This window comes from Diceros bicornis, chromosome 29, assembly GCF_020826845.1.
Source record: "Diceros bicornis minor isolate mBicDic1 chromosome 29, mDicBic1.mat.cur, whole genome shotgun sequence".
NCBI classification, from domain to species: domain Eukaryota; kingdom Metazoa; phylum Chordata; class Mammalia; order Perissodactyla; family Rhinocerotidae; genus Diceros; species Diceros bicornis.
Genome location: NC_080768.1, coordinates 6,141,261 through 6,166,356, shown reverse-complemented (window position 1 = coordinate 6,166,356; position 25,096 = coordinate 6,141,261). Strand labels below are relative to the sequence as shown.

General features: G+C 41.1%; 1 protein-coding gene and 1 long non-coding RNA gene across 7 annotated transcripts in view; one reads left to right on the top strand and one right to left on the bottom strand.

Annotated features, from left to right (window-relative positions):
• Positions 1-25,096, top strand: LOC131393901 (uncharacterized). 2 transcript variants are annotated; one of them, XR_009215996.1, is made up of 3 exons: positions 1-565; positions 2,684-2,845; positions 24,382-25,096. It is a non-coding gene; the product is annotated as an uncharacterized LOC131393901 (long non-coding RNA). The 2 variants fall into 2 exon arrangements; XR_009215997.1 differs by having other exon boundaries at positions 24,216-25,096.
• MCPH1 (microcephalin 1) overlaps positions 13,083-25,096 on the bottom strand; it is a 245,714-nt gene continuing 233,700 nt past the window's right edge. For 4 of the 5 annotated variants that reach the window (XM_058524909.1, XM_058524898.1, XM_058524902.1 and 1 more), the window contains 2 exons: positions 22,697-22,934; positions 14,677-14,807 (listed from right to left, as the gene is read on the bottom strand). In XM_058524909.1, coding sequence (XP_058380892.1) covers positions 14,752-14,807; positions 22,697-22,934 — 294 coding nt within the window. In that variant the 3' untranslated portion in view covers positions 14,677-14,751. Of the gene's footprint in view, positions 14,808-22,696; positions 22,935-25,096 lie in introns of all 5 variants that reach the window. The other variant, XM_058524899.1, reaches the window with a different exon arrangement.

Genomic DNA, 25,096 nt, shown 5'->3' with positions numbered 1-25,096 from the left:
CTGAAGCCATGTGATAAAGACTCTGCTGGCTTTGCAGATGGAGGAAGCGTCCACCAGCCAAGCAGGCAGGTGCCTCTAGAAGCTGGAGATGGCAAGAAAAGGAATTCTCCCCTGGAGCCTCCAGAAAGGACCATAGCTCTGCCTTGATTTGAAGACTATGAAACCCCTTTTGACCTCTAGAAAGGAAGGGAAAAATAAGGAGGTGGAGCAGAAGGCAAAATAATTGAGTTGAACACAGAAAAATAAAATTAAAGAACAAAGAGATTCAAAAAAGGGGAAGAATTGATTAAGCTGGAGGGAAGGCAGCAGAGATAAGAGGTTGATTGGGTCTTCATTTTCAGTTTGCAAAGAGCTTTATGATCTGAGCAACTTGACCCCCTAAGGGGATTCTGAGTAGGTGTTAATACTCCCATTTTAGAGGTAAGGAAATTCAGGCTTTTGGTGTTTAACTAACTTGACCAAAGAACCTTGGACTGGTACATAGGCAAAGAAACAGGAGGCAGCCAAAGTTCAACATGCAAACTGCTACGTGCATCAGGCTTCGAGTGCAACTGGCTTTGAGTAGGTAATTGCTTGAGTTTTTCTTTTCAAAATTATTAGTAATATTACTGAACAAACATTGTAACATGAACAAATATCAAATAAAAAATTAATCATGGTCCAGCTACCCCACTCGAACTATGTCTCTATGCCACCTTCCTTTTTTTTCACTATACATACACAATTTTGTATGGTTCTGATTGCAGTATAACTATAATTTTGTACTTGTTTACTTCATATCATAAACATTTCCCGTATTATCAGTCTTCATAGTTATAATTTGTAACAGCTGCTTGACATTTGTCAGACTGATGTATGATAACTTACTAAATAATTTCCATACTGTTTGATATTTGATTGTTCCCAGTTTCTTTTCAATGTAAATGATGCTGCAATGAACACCTTTGGGTACATGTCATTTTCCTTTTTTTAGAACATTTTCTTCAGATTAATTACTGGGATCAAGGATATGGATGTACTCATGAGTCCATGTTTATTGACAAATTGCTTTCAAAAACCATTGCACCAGTTTATGTGTATGAGTTCACCACACCTGGGCCGTCTTGGGATTATACTTTTTTCTATGTCTTGCTTATTGTAAATAATGCTGCAAGGAACATGGGAGTGCAGATATGAATATGGGGTTTCAAATATCTTTTTGAGTTAGTGTTTTTGTTTCCTTTCGATATATTCACAGAAGTGGAGTTGCTGAATCATATGGTAGTTCTTTTTTAAATTTTTTTGAGGATCCTCCATACTGTTTTCCATAGTGGCTGCACCAGTTTACAATCCTACTAACGGTTCTTCACATCCTTGTTAGGATTTGTTATCCCCTTTTTGATGATGGCCACTCTAACAGGCATGAGGTGATAATCTTATTGTGGTTTTGATTTGCATTTCCCTAATGACAAGTGATGTTGAGCATCTTTTCATGTGCCTCTTGGCCATTCATATATCTTCTTTGGAAAAATGTCTATTCAGATCGTTTGCCATTTTTTAATTGGATTTTTTTTTGAGTTGTATGACTTCTTTATATACTTTGGATATTAACCCCATATCTGATATATGATTTGCAAATATTTTTTCCCATTCCATAGGTTATCTTTTCACTTTGTTGATAGTTTCTTTCGCCGTGCAGAAGCTTTTTAGTTTGATATAGTCCCACATTTATTTTTCGTTTTGTTGCTTATGCTTTAGGTATCATATCCAAAAAATCATTGCCAAGACTCATGTCAAGAAGAATTTTTGCTGTGTTTTCTTCCAGGAATTTCATGGTTTCAGGTCTTACATTTAAGTCTTTAATCCACTTCCAGTTAATTTTTGTGAGTGGTGTAAGATAAGGGTCTAGTTTCATTCTTTTACATGTGAATATCCAATTTTCACAGGACAATTTATTGAAGAGATTGTCTTCTCCACTGAGTATTCTTAGCTCTTTTGTCAAATATTATTTCACCATATATACTTTTGTTTATTTCTGGGCTTTTGATTTTGTTCCATTTGACTATTTGGCTGTTTTTATGCCAGTACTGTACTATTTTGATGACTATAGCTTTCTAGCACAGCTTGAAATCAGGAAGTGTGATGCCTCCTGCTTTGTTCTTCTTTCTCAGGATTGCTTTGGCTATTTGGGGTCTTTTGTGGTTCTCTATAAATTTTTAGGATTGTTTTTTCTAGTTCTGTAAAAGATGCCTTTGGAATCTTCATAGACATTACATTGAATCTATAAATGGCTTTGGGTAGTATGGACATTTTAATAACATTAATTTTTCCAATCAATGAACATGGGATACCTTTCCCTTTATTTGTGTGTTTTTCAATTTCATCAACGTCTTGTTGTTTTCAGCATACGGATCTTTTACCTCCTTGGTTAAGTTTATTCCTATTTTATTGTTTTTGCTGCTTTTATAAATGGGATCATTTTCTTTATTTCTTTTTCAGATAATTTGTTGTTAAAGTGTAGAAATGTTACAGATTTTTGTATGTTAATTTTGTATGGTGCAATTTTACTGAATTTGTTGATTAGTTCTAACAGTTTTTTGGTGAAGTCTTTAGGATTTTCTATATATAAACTCATGTCATCTGCAAATAGAGATAATTTTACTTCCTCCTTTTCAATTCTGATGACTTTCATTTCTTTTTCTAGCCTGATTGCTCTGGCAAGGACTTTCAGTGCTATGTTGAATAGGAGCAGTAAGTCTGAGCACCCTTGCCTTGTTCCTGATCTTAGAGGAAAAGCTTTCAACTTTTCACCATTGAGTATGATGTCACCTGTGGGCTTATCACATGTGGCCTTTATTATGCTGAGGTAAGTTTCTTCTAGACCTAATTTAAGAGATTTTTACCATGAACAAATGCTGAATTTTGTCAAATACTTTTTCTGCATCTACTGAGATGATCATATAATTTTTTCCCGTTCATGCTATTAATGTGACATATCTCATTGATTGATTTGCATATATTGAACCACTCTTCATCCAACGGGTAAATCCCACTTGGTCATGGTGAATACCCTGCTGAATTCAATTTGCTAGTATTTTATTGAGAATTTTTGCATCTACGTTCATTAGGGATATTGGTCTGTAGTTTTTTTTTTTTTGTTTTTCCTGGTAATGTGCTTTTCTGGTTTTGGAATCAGGGTAATGTTGGCCTGATAAAATGAGTTTGGAAGTGTTCCCTCCTCTTCAATTTTTGAAAGAGTTTGAGAAGGATTGGCATTAATTCTTCTTTAAGTGTTTGGTAAAATTCATCAATGAAGCCATCTTCTCCTGGGCTTCTCTTCATTGAGATATTTTTGATTCCTGATTCAATGTCCTTACTAGTAACTGGTCTATTCAAACTTTTTATTTCATCCTGATTCAGTCTTGGTAGTTTGTATGTTTCTGAGAATTTTTTCCATTTCTTCTAGGTTGTCCAGTTTGTTGGCATATAGTTGTTTACAGTAGCCTCTTATGATCTTTTGTATTTCTGTGCTATCAGTTGTAATGTCTTCTTTTTCACTTATAATTTTGTTGATTTGAGTCCTTTCTCTTTTATCCTTGGCTTGTCAATTTTGTTTATCTTTTCAAAGAACAAGATCTTAGTTTGGTTAATCTTTTCTATTGTTTTCCTGTTCTCTATTTCATTTATTTCTGCTCTAATCTTTATTATTTCCTTCTTTCTGCTAACTTTATGCTCAGTTTACTCTTCTTGTTTCTAGTTCCTTAAAGCGTGGAGTTAGGTTGTTTATTTGGGATCTTTATTGCTTCTTAATGTATGCATTTATTGCTATGAACTTCTCTCTGAAACTACCTTTGCTGCATCCCATAAGGTTTTGTATATGTTTCCATTTTCCTTTGTCTCAAGATACTTTATTTCCCCTTTATTTTCTTTTCTGATCCATAGGTTGTTCAGAAGAGTGCTGTTTAATTTCCATGTATTCATGAATTTTCCAGTTTTACCTGTTGTTATTGATTTCTAGTTTCATATCATTGTGGTCAAAGATACTCTGTATGATTTCAATCTTCTTGAATTGGCTAAGACTTGTTTTATGGCCTAACATATATAGTCTATCCTAGAAAATATTCCATGTGCACTTGAGAAAAATGTGTATTCTGCTGTTGTCGGATAGAATGTTCTGCATATGTCTGTTAGGTCATTTAGTCTAAAGTGTTTAAATCCACTGTTTCCTTATTGATTCTCTGTCTGGATGATCTATCCATTGTTGACAGTAGAGTATTAAAGTCCTCAGCTATTACTGTATTGCTGTTTATTTCTCTTTTTAGCTCTAGTAGTTTTTCTTTGTGTATTTAGTTGCTTAGGTATTGGGGTCAGAAATATTCACAATTGGTTATATCTTTTTGATGGATTGACCCCTTTCTCATTATAAAATGACCTTCTTTGTCTCTTCTACCATTTTTAATTTAAAGTTTATTTTGTCTGATATAAGTATAGCTACCCCTGCTTACTTTTGCTTACCACTTGCTTGAAATATCTTGTTATCCCTTCACTCTCAGTCTATGTGTGTTTTTAAGGCTAAAGTGAGTCTTCTGTAGGCAGTATATTATTGGATCTTGTTTTTTTTATCCTTTCAGCCATTCTGTGTCTTTTGTTGGAGAATTTAACCCATTTACATTTAAAGTAATTATTGATAAGTAAAGATAAGTTAGCTGTTGCCATTTTAATTGTTTTCTGGTTGTTTTGCAGATCCCTTATTCCTTCTTCTCCTGCTGCTGTCTTTTGGTGTTTTGATGTCCGTGGCATCAGTATGCTTTGACTTCTTTATCATGCTCTTCTGTGTTGTACTACAGGTTTTTCCCTTGTGGTTACCATGAGACCTAAATAAAATATTTTAAAATTATCACACTCTATTTTAAGCTTATAACAACTTAACTTCAATAGAATTCCTATGCTTTACACTTTTACCTCTCTTCCCTCTCATGTTTTAGGTTATCAATGTTACAATTTACTTATTTTTTTATATTGTTGTAAGTAATAACAAGTTATTGCAGTTATGGATATTTTTACTACATTTGTTTTTTTGTGTGTGTGTGTGAGGAAGATTAGCCCTGAGCTAACATCTATTGCCAATCCTCCTCTTTTTTGCTGAGGAAGACTGGCCCTGGGCTAACATCCATGCCCATCTTCCTCCACTTTATATGGGATGCCACCACAGCACTTGATGAGTAGTGCATAGGTCTATGCCCAGGATCCAAACCTGCGAACCCCATGCCACTGAGGCAGAGTGTGCAAACTTAACCACTATGCCACCAGGCCAGTCCCTGTTTTTTAACTTTCAAACTAGAGTTGTAAATGAATTATGTACCACCATTAACATTACAGAACCTAACTTTGACTATACATTTAACTTTACTAGTGAGTTTTACACTGCCTTCTTATGTTTTTATGATGTCAATTAGCTTGATTAAGCTTTCAGATATTTACTTATGTTATCAGTGTTTTCAAAGAATCATCTTTTGAATGGATTCTTCCTCTTATTTCTTTATTGTTCTTTTGTTAATTTCTGCTATCAAGTTTATTATTTTCTTCCTATCACTTTCTTTAATTTACTATATAGTTCTTTTCCCAACTTATTTGCTGGATATTTAACTAATTAATTTTTAGTTACTTTTTTATTTACTAATGAAAGCAATTACGGCTGTATATATTTCTCAAAGTACTGCTTTAGCTGTAGCCCAGGAGTTTTTCTTCAGTTCTAAATATTACCTCATTTCCTTTATGGTTTCTTTTGCTCTACCAATTATTTATAAGTACATTTTCAAACTTACAAATATAGTTTCCGGACTTTATGCCATTGATTTTCTAAATTGTTTTTAGTTCAGAAAACATGGTCTGTTTGAAAGCATTTTTTTTTTCCTCCCTGATTGGAACTCTGAGTCAGATAGTCTGGCTTTTTTGTCAACTAGTGTAGAATTTTTTTCTAGTCTTCTCTTTCACTGAGTTTGTACCTGTCCAGAATTTTGATTTTATTTGGAGAGTCTCATCTCCAATACCACTCCTTTTACACAGGCCCACGGCCTCCTCTGCTGACCCCTTTTGCCATAAGTCCCAAGCCACTGGTTCTCAAGAGCCCACTCTCCCTATTCCTGGGGAGCAGCATTTGGCCCTAAGGCTCTAGGCAGTTCTGTTTCCAGCGCTCTCTTGACTCCCCACCCACTGGAGATTTCCTTTCCTTATGAGGATTTCTGCAATATATTTAAAAAGAAGTTTGTAATCTCTTCCTCAGTATTTTTAGGTATGCTGTAGCAAAGTATTTTTAGGTTATTAAGCCTAGTCTATTTCTTCCGTGATTTTTTGGAAATCAAAAACTTGACTGTTATCTGTTTTCTTTGCATTTCTCCCTAACCAAAACCTATCCTCCTTCTCAATATGATTTCCTCTAACTAAGAGGAAGTTCACATAAGAAAGTGATGACAAGAACAGCACAAAAATGAATGGTTATGATCATTTTTTCACTGTATCTGCAATTAAATCACCACCTGTTTGGTGAAATAAAATAGCAAACCATGAATGGCTTTTAACATAGAGAGGGAGAAATAAGTTTGCCATTTAGTTTTACCTGTAGTTGTTAACCTACATTGATATCCTACACAATACAGAACAACACGCTGTGTAAAATAGGGCTTTTTATGGTGTGGCCAATTTTTGCACATTTTGCTTTAGCTTCATGCTTTGGATTTCATGATTTTAATTCTTCACAAAGAACACCCGTGTTTTCCTTTCCTTCTTAAAGACCAGTGTAGAGTGTTGATTTCACCCTCACTGGCCCGGGTGTGATCATATCCAGGAGCCCTGGATGTTATGGTATTCCCTATAAGGAGCAGAGCTGAAAGATTTCGAACTTCGGGTTTAAACTAGTCACTCCTCCCAAGGGTCCTGATTCTGGTCTTTTGAGATGGGTTCAGGAATCGGCACTGCAGGTGATCCTGGGCCAGGAGGGCCCAGACAACGCTCTGAGTGTCTCTCCAGTGGCTCATTCTTAGGCACCTCGTCAATCTGTCCTGATTTTTTGTTTCCTGATGATTAACGCAAACCAGCTCCTGTGTTTCTGCTAGAATAGGAATAAGAATAATCATAGTTTATGTTTTCATAGGGCCTGATGGTTTGTAAAGACTGCTCACACCTTGTATTTCCGATCCTTACAAGAATCCTTGCATTATTATGAGATGTGCAGTGCAGCAACTATCCCCATTTTATGTATAAGAATCCTGGGAGTCAGGGAAGTTAACTTGCCCTGGTTCTATAGAGTGGTAGGTAAATAATAGAACCTAGTTCTACCAACAGGTTCCATGATACTCCATGACTTCTCTCTGGTCTGATAACCTCTGTGCTTGATGGCTTCACCCAGGTTAGAGCTTGGATCCCAGTGTTCATCCTGCTTCAGGAACCATCCTAGGGGGAGGGAGAGGACAGACTGGGCTCTGCTCTCCCCACCTGCCCCATCGACATTTGGTCCACCCTGCCAAGTTGCTTAGACTCCTAAATCATCCATCACAATACACCACCACACATCCTTCCTTTAAAGACCCGAAGGGCTTATTTAATTGCCAATTCCCCCTGGATTCAAATCCAGAGTCAGCAAACATTTAAATACCTACTTCATGTTACACACTGTAATAGTCAAGCCTCTCCAGAGAAACAGAGCCAATAGGGTATATTTATTACAAGGAATCGGCTCATGTGATTATGGAGACTGAGAAGTCTTAAGATCTACAGTTGGCAAGTTGTACACCCAGGAGAGCCAATGATGTGAGTTCCAGTCTGGAAGCTGGCAGGCTTGAAACCCAAGAGATAATGTTTCAGTTCAAGTCAAAAGGCAGGAAAAGACATATACCTCAGGTCAAGGCTGTCGGGCAGGAGGAGTTCTCCCTTATTCAAGGAGGTTCAGCCTTTTTATTCTATTCAGGCCTTGAACTGATTGGACGAGGCCCATCCACACTGGAGAGGGCAATCTCTTTACTCAGTCTACAAAATCAAATGTTAATCTCATCCAGAAACACTCATAGGCACACCCAGAATAATGTTTGACCAAATATCTGGGCACCACATGATCCAGTCAAGTTGACACATGAACATCACACTGGGCTAGGGTATTTCACATTTATCTTCACTCTATTCAAGGAGTGAATGGTTAAACAAACTGATACATCCATACCATGGAATACTGCTCAACAATAAAAAGGAACCAGCTACTGATACACACAACATGGATGAGTTATCAGAGAATTATGCTGAGTGATAAAAGCCAGTGCTGAAAGGTTGCATACTGTACGATTCCATTAACATAACATTCTTGAAATGATAAAATCATAGAAATGGGAAACACATTAGTGGTTGCCAGGAGTTAAGGAAGGGAGGAAGCTGGCAGGGAAGCAGGTGTGTGGTTATAAAGGGCACCATAGGGATCATTGTGATGGAAATATTCTCTATCGTCACCGTGGTGGTGGATATGTGAACCTCCCATGTGATCAAATTGCATGGAACTAAACAGACAAACACTCACCCTCCCCAAAATATATGGATGCCCAAATAAGTTAAATCAGAATTCTGGGGTGCAGTCTGGTGTTTGTATATATATATTTTTTTATAATTTTTATTTATTTATTTATTTTTCCCCCAAAGCCCCAGCAGATAGTTGTATGCCATAGTTGCACATCCTTCTAGTTGCTGTATGTGGGACGCAGCTTCAGCATGGCTGGAGAAGCGTTGCGTCGGTGCGCGCCCGGGATCTGAACCTGGGCTGCCAGCAGCGCAGCGCGCGCACTTAACCACTAAGCCACCGGGCCGGCCCATGGTGTTTGTATATTTTTAAACTCTCCAGGTGATTCTAACATTCTGTAGGAGTTGAGAGTCATTGCTCTACGCATTTTCAAAGTACCTTGATAAGAATTTGACAACATATTTGCAACACACTGCTAGAACAGCAATTTGGTTTACCAAGACACTAAAATTCCCAAAGTATTGATTCCTGTTTAGAAGTAACTGGTATGTAAATTTATAACATCCCTCTGAGTATTCCAAACCCTGGCTACTCAAACAGCTTCCATCATCTGGGGGCTTGCTAGAAATGCAGCATTTCTGGTCCCACCCCAGATCTACTAAATCAGAATTGACCTTTTAATAATATCTCCAGACGATTCACATTAAATTCACATTAAAGTTTGAGAAGCACTTATATAAATCCTTCCTTAAATTTGTGCACTCAGAATTTCCTCATACACTTTTCAAATGCAATTATAAGGGGGCATGATTGTAAATAACTATCTAGAAATTAAATCTCTTAAGCCCCTAAATAGCATTTCTAAAAACATAAGATGATAATATTTAATTTAACATATGGTGAAAAATGCTCTGTCCAAAAGTGTGGCAATGTATGTGCAAAATTTTGGGAGCGGCTTACGGAACACAAAGAAACTTAATTGACTACGTCAAATGGCATCTCATTTGCGGTTAATCTTTTCAGTGGGTTATGTTTGACTTTCAAAGCAGTTTTCTGAGTTTGAGCAAAGTTATTCCGTATGCGTAGACAATTTCAGTTTGTGCCATCTTGGGTGCAAAAAGTGAAAGCACTGTGGGTAAGGAGTTCTGATATTTAGATTCTTTTCTTAGAATTACTGCTCATTCATTGAATGACTTTGGAGGTGTCAGTGTCTTTGTAAGTGAAGGGAAGGATTGGACGAGTTGGGGAGTTGTGAGACCATCTCCTAAGTATCTACAGAGGCATTGTGAGGTTTTCCTTGTGAGAAGGAAGTGGTCTCTGGGTGAGGATCTGGAACCCTCTCCCTTTCCCTCCCTAATTTTTAATCAGAGCAGTTCTGATGTGATCCATTACCAATTGCAACTTTCATGCTATCTCATTTGAACAAAAAATGTTGCTACTTAAAGAAGGCTGAAAAATGGGGTCAGCTTGGTGGTGTAGTGGTCAAGTTCACGTGCTCTGCTTCAGTGGCCCGGGGTTCGCAGGTTCGGATCCTGGGCGGGGACCTACACACTGCTCATCAAGCCATGCTGTGGCGGCATCCCACATACAAAATATAGAGGGAGACTGGCACAGATGTTAGCTCAGGGACAATCTTCCTTAAGCAAAAAGAGCAAGATTGGCAACAGATGTTAGCTGAGGGCCAATCTTCCTTACCAAAGGAAAAAAAAAAGGCTGAAAGGAACTGTTTTGTGGAAATACTTTGATTCTAAGTTTAGGGGCCATGTGGTTATATGAGGTCCACTGGACACACACATAGAGTACTTAGGATATTGACCTGTGCCTGGTGGGCATGCAGGGAACGTTTGAAAATTATTTCCAGTCCATCAGACATTCTCAGAGGTGCCTGTTAAGCCTGAGTGAGCTTGCAATGCTGTGTAGGGATGGGCTGTGTTCAAACACCAGTTTCTCCATCAACTGGTTTACGTGACTGCACAAGTTATGTAATCTCTGAAAAGCAGAGAATCTATAGATAATAGTATGAGTACGAGTCCCACAGTCCCTTATCCACAATTCCAAAATCCAGAAGCTTTGAAAAATAGGTTTTGTGAATGAATTAGAGGCAAAATCTGACCTGAAGATAGATAAGACTATTAATAGTTTTATGTCTCCCACTTAAGGCGATATGTGTCACTGAAGAAATACTAGGTTACAGGCTGCTGCCCCAGATGCCACTGGGGAATTATCTGCATCACAGTACTTTCTGGCAGGTAGGTCGTCTGGGTAGCTGACGCTGATAGGCGTTAAGAGAGCAAGAGGGTTACTGGGGATAACTCCTGTGGAAAATAAAAGGGGGAGGAAGCAGGAGCCCACAAGGAAAGTCTTCAGGACATCTTGCAAAGCTGACGGCTGCGAAAGGACTGGAGGAGGAAGGAGTGGGCAGAGGGAGCCTTAGACCACATTGCAGAGCAGGACAGGGAGTTCTGGAGCCGAGATGCCCATTAAAGGGGGCTGGTGTCAGCAGAATTAGCCAGGTCCCTGCGCCCACTGGGCGCTTGGCTGGGGACTGACCGCCCAGCGGGAGTGTGGCCTTGGCTTGAAAGCTGAGGTGGGACTTTGAGCGCTAAAAGCTGGAGCTGGAGGCTGTCAGCTAACTGTACTCAATACAGCTGAGCAGAAGGTTCTTTCTTGAAGTGAGAGCCAAGAAGTACAGCTCCATGGTTGGCACATAGATTTTTTTTTTTTAAAACAGCTTTATTGATGTATAATTTACACAACATAAAATTTACTCATTGAAAGGGTACAGTTCAATGATTTTACTAAATGTATACAGATGTACAATCAAAACCACAGTCCAGTTTTCAAATATTTCCATCACCCCAAAATGTCTGCTGTTGATGCCATTCCTACCCCCTGCAGCAGGAAACCATTGATCTGTATTCTGCCTCTATGGTGTCTTCTCTAGAAACTTTATCTAAATGGAATTATACAGTATGTAGTCTTTTGAGTCTGGCTTCTTTCATTTATCATGATGTGGTGGATGACCCAGGTTGTCGCATACATCAGTATTTTGTTGTTTTCTGTGGCTGAGTAGCAACCCGTGGTATGGATGGACCACATTTTGTCTATCCATTTATCAGTTGATGGATTGCATCCAGTTTTTGGCTGTTGTGAATAATGTTGCTATGAACGTTTGTCTACAAGTCCTTGTGTAGACACATGTTTTCATTTCTCTTGGGTACACACCTAGGAGTGAAGTTGCTGGGTCATATGGTAAGTGTATGTTTAAGTTTTAAAAGAAAGTGCCAAATAGATTTCAGAGTGGCTGTACCATTCCAGTCATACCACCAATGTGTGAGTGTTCTAATTTCTCCACATGCTGGTCAACTCTTGGTATTGTCAAAATTGTTGGTTATACCCACTTCAGAGGGTGGGTAGTGGTATCTCATTGTGCTTTAAATTTGCATTTCTCTAATGACTAATGCTGAGCATCTTTTCATGTGTTTATTAATCATTTCTGTATGTTTCTGTGTGAACTATCTTTTGCTCATTCTTTATCTTATTAATGAATAGATGTTCTTTACATGGTCTGGATACAATTCCTTTATCAGATACAGTTTACAAATATCGTCTCCTAGTCTGTGGCTTGTATTTTCATTTTCTTAATGGTTTCTTTTGAAGAGCAAAAGTTTAACTTGAATAAATTGAGGTACAATTTATTTTTTTGTGAATTGTACCTTCAGTGTCATATCTAAGAAATCTTTGCCTAACCTAAAGTTAGAAAGATTATCTGCTGTTTTCTTCTAGACTTTTTATAATTTTAGTTCTCACATTAGGCGTCAGCTGGGAACAGTTTTGCTCTCCAGGAGACATTGTGGACTGTCACAAGTGGGTGGGGTGTGCTACTGGCATCTAATAGGTAGAGGCCAGGGATGGTTCTAAACATAATACAGTGCACAGGGCAGCCCCCCACAGCAAAGAATTATCTTGTCCAAAATGTCAATAGTGCTGAGGCTGAGAGACCCTGAGTTAAGTTTCTAGTCCATTTTGAGTTAATTTTGCTTACGGTGTGAGGTAAGGATCTACACACATTTTCTTTTCTTTTTGCACGTAAGGTAAGGTTTAAGTGCATTTTTTTTCTCATTTTTTTCCTTTTTTCCAGGACCATTTGTTTTAAAGATTATCCTACTGCATTGAATTGCCTTGGCACCTTTGTTGAAAATCAACTGACTATAAATATGAGAATTTATACCTAGATTCTCTGTTCTGTTCCCTTGATCTATATTCTGTCTTTATGCTAAAACCACACTTCTTGATTGCAGTTTTATAGTAAGTTTTGAAATCAGGTAGTGTAAATCTTCCAACTTTGTTCTTTTTCTAAAAAATTGTTTTGTCCACTAAGGTTTCTTTGCATTTTCATATAAATTTTAGCATCAACTTTTAAAATTCTATAAAAAAGCCACCTGGGATGTTGATTATTACATTGAATCTATAGATCAACTTGAGGAGAAATGCCATCTTATCAATATTGACTCTTCTAATCCATGAACTTCATTTATTTCTCCTTTTATTTAATTTCTCTCAGCAATGTTTTGTAGGTTTCAGTGTTCAGGTCTTATACATAGAAATACAATTCAGTTAGTTTCGTATATTTATTTTGTATCCTGTAATCTTACTAAACTTGCTTATTCTTTGATTCTTTATAATTTTCTACACATAGTATCATGTGATCTGAGAATAGTTTTACGTCTTCATTTCCAATCTGTATGCCTTTAATTCCTTTTTCGTGCCTTCTCTGGGTAGAATCTTCAATACAATATTCAATAGAAATGGTGAGAGCCACATACCTTTCAAAATTTAAAAAAAAATCAGAATTCTGAGGGACTTTTAGCCCTACGTGTTTTGGGTAAGGGATTGCAGACCCGTAGTAACTAACTTTTAGGATTGTTGGGAGGATTAAATGAGGTACCACATATAAAATGCTTAGTGTAATGCCTGGCACAAATCAGTGTCCTTATAAAACGATGGCATTTAGGAAGAGAATCCTGACTGGCCACTGGCAGGCCAGCATCAGGAACCAGAACTTAGCACTGAGGATGTAGGCCTGGGTGGGCAGACAGCATGGATGGCACTCTATGGCCAATGCGGGGGTGGTGGGGATGGCAAGTTCTTTGTGGCTTGTCCCCAACAGGAGTCAGCACAATTTCTGTCAGCCTCCTCAGGAGTTTTTGGTGTTGTGGGAGCTCTGCCAAAGTACCTGAGCTTCAAAGTAGTCAAGCCCAGGATGCTAGTGGATATAGTGAAACAGGGTTTCCAACATGGAAGGAATAGACTTAGGCCTGCTGAGTTGTACTGAGATTCAACTGTTGCTGGGGCATGAGTCTTATAATACACTATATTAAAACTAAGAGAAAACCCTTCATTAATTCCATGTGCATTGTTACCTCCTTTTTTGAAGGTATTCTAGAAGTTGACCCATTATATTTGTTGAGGTAGGAATAACAGCTGAGAGGAGCAAGAGTGGAACAACGTGGAGAGGGAACAGTATCATGAGGGAGCCTTAGTGGCACCTTCAACCTTGATGGGATTCAGCGTTTCTCTCCTGTAGAAGGTGACCAGTCAGCGTGTGTATGATTCAGCCCCACTGCCAATTTCCTCTCCAGGACAGCAGGCATCATGGAGGCCAATGGAGGCCGTGATCTCCTGCTGGCGATGCTCTCCTCACCATAAACTAAGCTTCCAGAAGTAGGGCTGCTCTAATGGCACTAATTACCAGTAATTGTGCTCGCCACACCTTCCTCATTAAGTTCCTTAAGAATCTCAGGTACGTAAAAAGTAACCCCAATAGTTGATCAGTATCCTTCATGTCTAGTATATGATACGTTAATAAAGATCTTCGAGTCTAACCAAGAGACTTAGGGGGTTCTTCGATTGTTCTCAGCAATAAAACAATTTAAATTAATTCCTACTCTTTATTTCACAGTATGGTGCTTCAATGACAAAGGTTCTGTGACCTTTTAATTATGATCGTTACTAAGATACAAAGACTGCATTGTCTAGAAAAGGCAGTAGGGCTGGTCAGGGCTTCTCTGAAACACACATTCAGACATCCAAAAGTCACACAAAGGAGCTTCTTTATACGAAACCCACAACACCCACAGGGCAAACGTGATGATATAGAAAGGCTTCCTTTTTATGTCAGTTCCTTCTCCTCACAGTTTTGTTTCTCACTTGACTGTCCAAAGACAACTTTGTGAGCTGTCTGCAGCAGCCACGTGTTGAGTGACACGACACCGTCACTGCAGCAACAGGTAGTTTTCAGAGGCACAGACCTTGTGCTGAGTGATCGAATCTGGAGAGAGAGAAAAGCAGTTTAGCATTTATGAGGGCCAGCCACACACTAAAATAATAACCCTTAATATAGACACAAAATCATATTGTAAAATCCTAAATGGTCTAGAGCTGCATTGCCCATATTTTCCCATGTCCATACAGCACATGTGGCTATTTAAAGTAAAACAAAATAAAATAACATAGAGTGAAATAAAGAATTCAGTTCCTCAGTTACACAAGCCACATTTCAAGTACTCAACAGCCACATGTCCTATTAGATATAGCACACACAGGGCATTCCCATCATGGCAGAACATCCTAGTAGACAGGCTGGAAAGTTTCCCTTGTACCAAAGAGTATTTGCTGTAGCTAACTGACACGGGTCTCCCATGTCATGGACTGGCAGAGTGCAAATAAATATATAAGTAAGTTTTAGTTATGACAATAACGACGCATTCTAGGCCATGCCATCCTATCTCTCTAGCTGAGTATTTGATATAGAGTACAAAGTTAGTAAGCACACTTTCTAAAAGTCAGGTGTTCATATTTTGGTAGAAGCAGCTCGACTAGCGAGCTGTAAAGTCCTGTCAGTTTAAAACTTGATTATTTATGAGAATCACAAGAAGTCACTAGGTCCAGGATAAGCTCCGGGTGCAGGTGAACAAGCCAGCACAGGTGCGCTCCGTAGCCAGCTCGAAGCAACCCCTTCACTCTTTCCTTCATACTGGAAAGTTCACCGCTCCCAACCCTACTTCTACTATTAGGATGAAAGGGGAAGGCAGTGGATTGTCTGCACTGATTGAATCACAAATTGTTTAATTTAACTTACGGATTACCATTATTATCCAGAGGGATGGACAAATTATATTTGAAGGACCTAAGAAGTCATGATGATCAGCAATAGAAGACGGAAAGCTATGATGGCTGTGAGGTACAAAGAAGAAATAATGGGTTTATTCTGTGATTATAGGGAAAAAAAAATGAAAGAAAAACTGGCTCATCTTAGTGGTAGCTCAAGATAGTTTCCAGAATGTAATCGTAGCCTTCCCAACACAAATGCACTCCCATGGGGGTCTGAGCTCGAAGTTTTCTTTTCCTTTCTTTTTCAATATTGCTAGGATTTTGACTCTAAGTTTTTTTTCCTGAAAGAACCTTTTTTTACTCTCAAACAACTTTTTTTCTTTGCTTCAATTTTGTTAATATTTGGTATTATCTTTATTATTTCTTTCCTCCTACATTCTTCTGTATTATTTGTTGCTACATATTCATTCACCTGCAAGCACCAAAATTTGGGAAAAATTGATTAAAAAAAATAATTTAACCCAATAACTTTTTTCTCATCCTGCAAATCGGAAAAAGCTTCTTGTTATTTCACTTGGAGGTGGAACACTTCACTCCCAGTCTGGCTTGTGGGGTGTCAGTCCTTGCAGGGCTCAGTTTGAGAATACTACAGTTAGTGATGGCACAGATGAAGAGATGTTTCACTTACTGAGAGGAGATTAAGATCTGACTTTTTACAAAGGAAGACTCTGAACCGAGAGGCGGGTGACCAGGAACTCTGGGTCTTTCATTCACCATGTGGTTCTGACCAAGAAATTCAGATCCCTCAGTTTCCTCTTCTATAAAAGGAACAGATTTCTACCGACGATCTCAGAATTCATTTTGAGCAGTGTTAGTCTGCTTGGGCTGCCATAACAAAACACCACAGACTGGGGGGCTTACACAACAGAAATGTATTTCCTCACAGTTCTGGAGGCTGGAAGCCCAAGACCAAGATGTCGGAAAGTTTGGTTTCACCTGAGGGGGGCGTGTAGATGGCCAGCTTCTATGTCCTCATGTGGCCTTTCCTCTGTGCCCACAACCCTGGCGTCTCTTCCTCTTCTTATGAGGACACCAGTCCTATTGAATTAGGGCCCCACCCATATGACCTCATTTAACTTCCATCACCTCTTTAAAGGCCCTATCTCCAAATACCGTCCCATTCAAAGGGACTGGGGATGTGGACTTCAACAGATGAATGTAGGGACACAATTCTGTCCTAACATGAGCTCTATCACGTCAGGTTCTATGATGTCAACATTAACTGCCCAATATGCAACAACAACTGAAGAACTAAGTTCAACAGGCTCTGGAGACACAGGAAATCTCTCTCTCACAGTCATAACCCAAAGCGTTAATATACCAGGTCAACAAGCAAAGATGCCAAGACTCCCGGCAACAGCCCATTAGGAGAAGGCAGAGCTTTGAAGTTTCCTTTCCGTCCATTAGCCCTAAGCCCTCGGAGACGCGGGGCTGTGGTCAAACACTTGCACACCGCACTCCCCCCATAACCCCCCCGGCCCCCCGAGCAGGGGAGCGTTTGCAGAGGGCTCTGAACCTATAAAGTCTTGTTAACCTGTCGCAACCAAAATGCTCAGCACTGGCCTGTAAGTGGCCAGTTTGATTCCCCAAACTGACAACGACATTTCTAGAGATGGATATAAAATGTTGCCTTGTTTGTAATATTCCTCATTCTGAGTTGAATCTGCAGCTGATTGTTTTGTCCTTTTTGTTTTAAGTGAGGCTTGAGGACCAGGCGTGGCTGGTCAGGTGCAGAGAAGGGTCTTTATTTCCCAGTTTGTGTGCTGGTCTTTAATATGCTATTTACCCTTCACATCACTGATGGCGCTCACACCCAGCGACGAGTTCGGCTGGTGTAAATTTAACAAAGGGGAGCCCAGGGAGACAGGTTAGGAAATCTCAGAGAGAACCATCTGGGACCACTAGATGACCAATGAACACAATTACAGGGAGTGCTTAGAAATGCACTTTCTGAGCATACTCTTTCCACATCTTTTCAAGGCTCTAGCAGCTAGCAGTTAATTAAAAAAACCCACTAATGATATTTTTTTAAAAAGCCTAAACACATAAGATATTGAAAGTATAAAATCGCGTGAATCAGTTTTAGTTCTCCTTCCTTTCCATTCTGGCAGATTTCATCCCCTTTGAGAACAACTCAAAACAAAAATAATTCATCCTGTTGCCTGAAATTGCATCTTAAAATTCTGCAGTCACCGTCTGAATGGTTGCTGAGCTCCTGGGTAAGGCTGCCTCGGCGAGGATGAAATCCGGCAGTGTTCTCAGGAGGGGAGCAGGCTCTGAGCAGGCCCACCTCCCAGTTCTCCTTTCTCCTCCTCTTTCCATCCCCAGCAACTGGCCTCACCTCCCTGAGGAGCTCCTTATCTACTCAATGAAAATGTGGGCTGAGACTATCTTGAAGAACCATGACGGTTTCTATTGAATCATGAAACCCTGAGGTCTGAGGCCTCCGGAGTGGCCTTGCTTTAACAAAATGCACATTTAAGAGCATGTATTTTTCTGGGCGGAGTTCTCGGTCAGCCATCAGGGGAAACAATGACCTATGTTAGCATGCACAGGGCCCACATGCTATCAGCGATCTTTTTCCTGAAAACAGCGACATAGGGAGACATTCAAATCAAATGCTTTTTATAAGTTATAAGGAAATCATGCCGAGGCTAAACTTTTTTTTTTTGGCAACGCTGTTGAGAATATTACATTATGTTCCCACAATAGCATAAAATGTATGTCTTATCACTTCAACATAGCCCAGACAATAAAAGGGCGCCCGAGACTGGAAATATGTCTTATGAGAAAGGCCAAACCAACCTTAAGTGATAACACCAACACAGGATAAAAGAGCGAACAGCAATGATTAAAGCACGAAAAGTCACAGACCCGCGATGAACGGGATAGAGCCCCCAGCCCCTCGCAGCTCTCACTTCTGGCACCAAGTCACTTCAGACCCCAGGGTCTTAGTTTCTTGACATAAAATGGGAATTCTATGGGCCTGCTGGGGGAAATGAAATTACTGGAAAATGCTCTCAAATATAGCATGCATTACCAACATCAGGTAAAGGTAACATTTTGCTTCCTAGTGCCGGGAATTTGATTTTTGTTTTCCTGTTTATTTTCATAATATTCAAGAGCCCGCAGTGTTTTCTCTCAGAAAATCCCCATTTCTCCTTCTGGTTGAATGACTCATCAAGAATCTTGGCCTAAGGATCCTGCTGTTTCAGGGAAAAAAGGCTCTGGGGACTGAATCGGGAACATAATCACGACCATTCAAACAGCCTCGTTATAAGGCAGCTCGGCTGTGTATGAGATTCTCCTGGAGCAAATGAGTAAGACGAGGCTTAAGTTTCACATAGGGAGCCCCGTTTGGAGGTTTCATAAGTTCACACCGTTTCATGCCAGCAACATGAGGCAGTCAGGAGGGTAAGCTGGCTGGATGCTAAATGGACACCCCAGAGCTTTGTCTCCCGGAGAAAGAGCTAGAGGTTAGAAGGAATTCTTAGGACTAGAATACCCACTTAACAGTCCTTTTCATATGCATAAACGTTGGGTCATTGTTTTTAAGATACAGACGGTGAAGGGATAAATGGCTTATCTGATCTGATGGATTATGGGCTAGGATGTCAGAGGTCCTGGGGAAAGAGACCTTTTTTTAGTCATGCCCACCATCCCCTCTGCCAGAAATATAAAGAAAAGAAAAAGGAATTTCTTAGAGGTTTCTAACAAAAAAAAATCTGCTTGTCCATCCCCTTTGACTTTATTATGTCTGCAAAAACAAAGACTCGATAAAATATAGGAATAAATATGAAAGGACTAAAAAAACCCTGGAAGTTTTACTTTGGAAGGTAAATTACAAATCTGAAAGTGGATACAACAAGCTACTTTTAATACTTTTCACTGCTTTATTCAAACTGCTCTTAAGTCTTAGGGACTCTACCTCACACAGCAGCTGATATTCCAGTTGGAACACATTTAATTTATAAATTTTGAATACTGCTTTTCATAATTTATCACAACATAACTCATTTTCTTTTAAATTGGTGCTTTAACATGGTTTTGTTTTTAGTTGAAAAGTGGTTTTGTTCCTAATTTTAATTTCACAACATTTTGAGAATAAAATATTCCCTAGAACTACTTATAATGGAAGCTAATGGGAAGGAGAAAGGTCTTCAAAAGAGAAAATGTTGCTTTGTCAAAGAGTCAGGAATGCCTACTCTACAGGCCAGTGGATACTGTCACCCGATGATATTGGACAATGCCCATGGTAGATGTAAGATATTTTATACTGTTTTCCCCTTTGATCAGCATATGTAGTAAGCAGGGCAGAGGTTATTACTCTGTTTTACAGATGAAGTAAATTAGGTCCAGAGAAAATAGATGATTTGCCTCTGGTCAGAGGACAAGCTAGCGGCAGAGCCTTGACGGGGCAGAAAATGCAACGCTCTGGACTGTATGTTTTGTACGTCCATGCATGTGTACAGAGACATAAAAATGAAACCTCCTTTATTTATAAAAGCTGCAGCTATGCTATTGTAACTCAGTTCAGAAAGAGAAGAATATACACTAAGAAACATTTGAAAAACACATGTTCTAACACCCAAGTGACCAGGCTGGCGAGGACGCAGCGCAGACAGGGGCAGTGGCCAGAGAGTCAGGAGGCTCATCTTCTGGGTGAGGATTTCACCACGTGGAGAGCCAAGGAGGCCAGAACACAATACCCGGATGTTGCCAAGGGCACACACAGATGGTGTAATCAATGACAAATCAGAAACAGGACATGAATTATGGGAGAGGAAAGAAACAGAAACAGGTCCACAGCTCCAGCTCTGAAACTCAAAGAATTCCGGAGGGCCTTGTGAAAATTAATCCCTGGGGGCCAGCAGGTAGACGGTCGCCTCCTAAAGACCCACCAGCAGTAGAGCTGAGCAGCAAAACAACCAAAGGAACTGGGCAGGCGGCTGAACTGTGCTGATCTGCGCACAGAAATGCATGAGCGACAGGAAGGGGCCGACAGAGTTCCCCAACCTGGAAATAATAAGAGCGCAGACCCAGACTTTGGCCCTCTGCACACTACATGATTGGCAAACTTTGAAAAGATTAGCTGTTGATATCAATCATTTGCACAGTTCCGTTTGCTGAATGAGATATCTTTTTTTAAAAGCACAATTCTGGTCCCCAGTCGGTGTCATTTTGATACATGCACTTTTCTAAAAAACAAAACAAGAACCTCTGTTTCAGAACATAGGATGTTTTGAAGGTTATATTCTTGGCATTTAGAAAAGAGTAAACAGCCTCTTGGCTTTTGGACTGAAGCTAAAATCGTAGTCTTTTTTTGAAGTTAGTTTCCAGGGAAAAGATAAATTACTCTGCGCCAGATAGTAAAAAATTACTTTTGATTGCCATACTTTTAAAATACATGAGAGGGTGATCATCAGTCATTTAAACGATGCTCATAAAATGCCTGTAGTTATATATGAAAGCAACTTGGACAAATACCGTACCTACTTATCTGTTAAAGGATAAAGTCTAGGAAGCGGTGAGGAAAGCCAGAAGTTTGGGATTCAGAGACAAGGGGGGGGAAATAGGAGGAAGACTGAAAAAGAAACAGGGGGCTGGGAGGAGGGAGAGAGAGAATGCACTTCTCAAGTCTCAAGAGGCCAGGTAAGGATCGTGGCCAAAGGTGCCGAAACTGGAATAATTCACTGTTATGGGTTGAACTGTGTCCCCTCATAATCCGTATGTTGAAGCCCTACCTCCCAGTACCACAGAATGTGACTGTTTGGAAATAGGGCCTTTAGAGGTAATAAATTAAAATGAGGTCATTAGGGAGGGCCCCAATCCACTATGACTGGTGTCCTTACAAGAAGAGGAGATTAGGACAGATGCACACACCAAGGGACGGCCACGTGAGGACACAGGGAGAAGACGGCCGTCTACACGCCAAAGAGAGAGGCCCCAGGAGAAACCAACCCTGCTGGTACTTTGATCTGCGATGTCCCCCTCCAGGACCGTGAGGAATGAATTCCTGTGGTTTAAGCCCAGTCTGTGGTCCTTTGTTACAGAAGCCCTAGCAGAATAACATGTTCATCAAAACCCAGTGGAGGGAGAAGTCAAGTTTACCCCCAAAGTGGAGCCCCAAGTTCATTCCACCACGTGCGACTATCACAGCACAAATACTGCCCCTCCCCTCTCCCCTGTACCCCTCCTCACGGCTGTCCTTGCTGCCTGGGGTCCCGCCTCACAGTCGTCTTAGCCCACTCCTCCTGGTGGCCCCTACAGATCTCCCAGAGTTGGGTAACAGGCAAAGCTCGCTTGTCACCACAATGGCAGCCTCCAGCCTCCTACAGATCATGGCTTATCCCTACCACCTCTTGCCCTGCTGAATCCAGCAGAGTGTTTGGCACAATGTACGCTGAATTGATGCCAGACATGTACATCACATTCACAGTACGCTTGCTTTTTGAAATAAAAGCCAGAGCTCCTTTTGCACTAAAGGCAACCACTTTGAGCACAAGAACAAACGAGTTATCAGGAGAGGTGCACACGAGGAAGCAGTGACGAAGCCTGGGTGGTGGGTCGTGGCAGCCGGGCGCTGGCGGCAGAGCGAGGCACGCCCTTGGGGAGAGAGAGTGTAAGAGCTGCGGGTGGGTGGCCTGTGCTGTGGCCCTAAGATTGGGGCCCCTTTGGGTAGACTGGTTCTTGCACACTCGCTAGTGAGGTTAAGTCTCATAGGAGCTCCTTTGTCCTCCTGAACTACACTCCGACCGACAGTAAAAAGCAGGCATGTCTAGGTCGGCTTGTGACGTATGATAATTACAGGCCTCTGTTAAAGCAGAGGCATGGACGCTCAGATGTCCATCCAAAGGCTCCTGGCTGCATGCAAGGGGCCGTGGGGACGATGCTTCCCCTGGAGAAACCTGTCCATGTCGCCCAGACCCCATAACAGCGGCTCTAAAGGGGACGCCCAATGGCTACTGCAATCAGAAGACGCCTTCCTCGTCCATCCCCACGTGTCCCCTATATGACCCATGGCTGTTCTTGGGTGCAGACTCCTACCTAAGATCCATGCTTCCGACAGATACTTGATTGTCGCCTTCCTCTTTCCTTGGGAGGGTCCGATGAAGATGCCAGCATGGCGAGGGATGCGCGTGATCCGACCCCCACACAGGAGGACCAGTTCCCACAGCTTGGTTCTGGGAGGCTTGCTGGCTGGGCTGATGAACATCATCGGCTGATCGGCAAACAGGGTTCCCTGGTCCTGCCCCGCAGACAAATGGCGCTCCAGGCGGCACAGCTGTGGGGCAAAGACAGAGGGAGGGTTAGGGCAGCACTGAGCCGTCTCATTATTCAGCAAGGGTCAACAGTGAAGCTCACTCTCTTTTGGGAGAACAACAGAACCTAAGGTTGCCTTGTGTCAGATGAATTTTTGAATTCTGAGGACCCAGGGGAGATAATGACATTTAATGATAATGACAGATAATGAGCAGCTAAAATGGACATTTTCTGAAGCAGCCTACGAGCAAAACAAATTTATAGGCAAAAATGTCTAGGGCCTTGAATTAAGATAAATTCTAAGCCAAAATATGGAAAGTAATCAACTGTTCAGTGGAGTGAGGAGGGCTGCATCTGCGGCCCATGAATCCTGTGGAAGTGATGGGGTGACCTGTGGAAGGGGAGCAGGAGCCCCACATGGCACCAGCCGACTGCACGAGAGTAGCTGCTGTTGTGAACAGTGGTCCCATCCACGGTGCTTCAGGGGCCCCGGCGGCAATGGACTTTCACGGGATCTAAAACATGCTCTAAATCCAGCCCCACAGTTTAAATGGGCAAAGAGAGAACGGGGCAGAACAAAGCAGAATTCCTATAGCTGTTCCCCAACACATCAGGTGGGGGGAGGCGAGCGTCCAGAGGTTACTTCAGTGAGTCACTGTGGAAATGGTGATGAGGAGAATCTAGACAGTGGGAAACATTGCAGAAAGAGGGATGTAAATTGCACTTTTTATTCTGATGAAGTTGTGGTTGTCTGGCTGGCCCAAGGGACAGTGGGAAGGCCGAGTTATTCTAAACACACGTTTCACTAACTACAAAGACTTCTTTTTAAGTGAAATACCCTCTGGGAGATGTTGAGGGTTAACTGTCATCCACATGTTGAGTATTTTAATCCCCTTATTTCCCTGAGGATCGAATTGAACATTTGAGATCAGTGGCTCAGAGAAATTAGGGATGTTGATGGAATTATGTGGGAAAAGAGATCAAGGTGCTTCTCAGAGGAGGGTGTCCTGGGCGGGGGGGGGCGGTGGAGGGAACCCCCCATCAGCAGAGGGCCACGCATGGAGAGGGGCTGACGGTGGAGGTGGGGAGGCAGCAAAGAAGACATTCTTCAGTCTACATCTCTGACAAAATCAGAGAAAGAATGAACTGTTCTTCCACTGGGTTTTCATAATACTGTCGTTTTTAAGAAGAGAGGATCTTACTATAAAAAAACAGCTCCAACGTTAACGGAATCGACCCAATACACTTAAATATGGCCATGGAATTAATTCTCTTTTCTCATTGCCAGTTTTGAATTTTGCAGTGTAAGACGTCGCATGTGACAGCTTTCATCTGATTGGGTAGGCGGCAGCAGGATCCTAGTGATGCACGTGGCGATGCTACTCGCGTGGTAACTTTGTTACTGTTTTTAGTGACTTCCGCTATCCCTCTGAGATCGGGAGTGGAAAGGCTTTCATTTAATTTTGCAGACGAAGACACAGGTGGAAGCCTGCCAAGAGATCTGCTGTGGCTAAATGACGAGTCAAGCTGGAAGAAAACACCCACAATCCATAAACTCGGTGAATTGCTGGACCATGTTACACTGAAACTGGAGATCAAGAAAGACTCTTACTAAGGTTGGATATAACCACACATTTAAAAAACTAATTATAAAAGTGGTTGATAACTGAAACAATACATAAGGGCATAAAGTAAAAAGTCAATTTTCCTCTGTTAGATCCTGCTGTCTGTTCCTCAAATCCACTCCCGTCTTTTTCTCCTTAATGGCAGGGCATCATTTTCTTTTGGGTGCTCACCTCTGCAGGGCCTGTGTTCAAGATAGGGGCCCCTTCCCAGCCCAAAGGGAAGACTCAGGATTGGGCCAAGCTAATCACAGCGATCTCATTTCCCTTGCAAAGGACTGGGTTAGGCATGGGCTGGGCCTGAGAATAAGTCTGCTGGGGGCAGCTCTTCCTTACTAACATAAACTGATGCAGAAGCAAAAAGACTTCCCTTATTTGCTGGACTCTGTCACGTCAACACAGGATACATGGAGCCACCTGAAGCCACGGGACATGCTGAAAATGACCAAGTGGGAAGACGGGAAGGCCTGGGTCCTAGATAACGTTTCTAAGTCACTGGACTGACCAAACTAGGAATCGTCCTTCTTTTGTCCTTCTATGTCAGGGGAAAAAAAAAATCTTA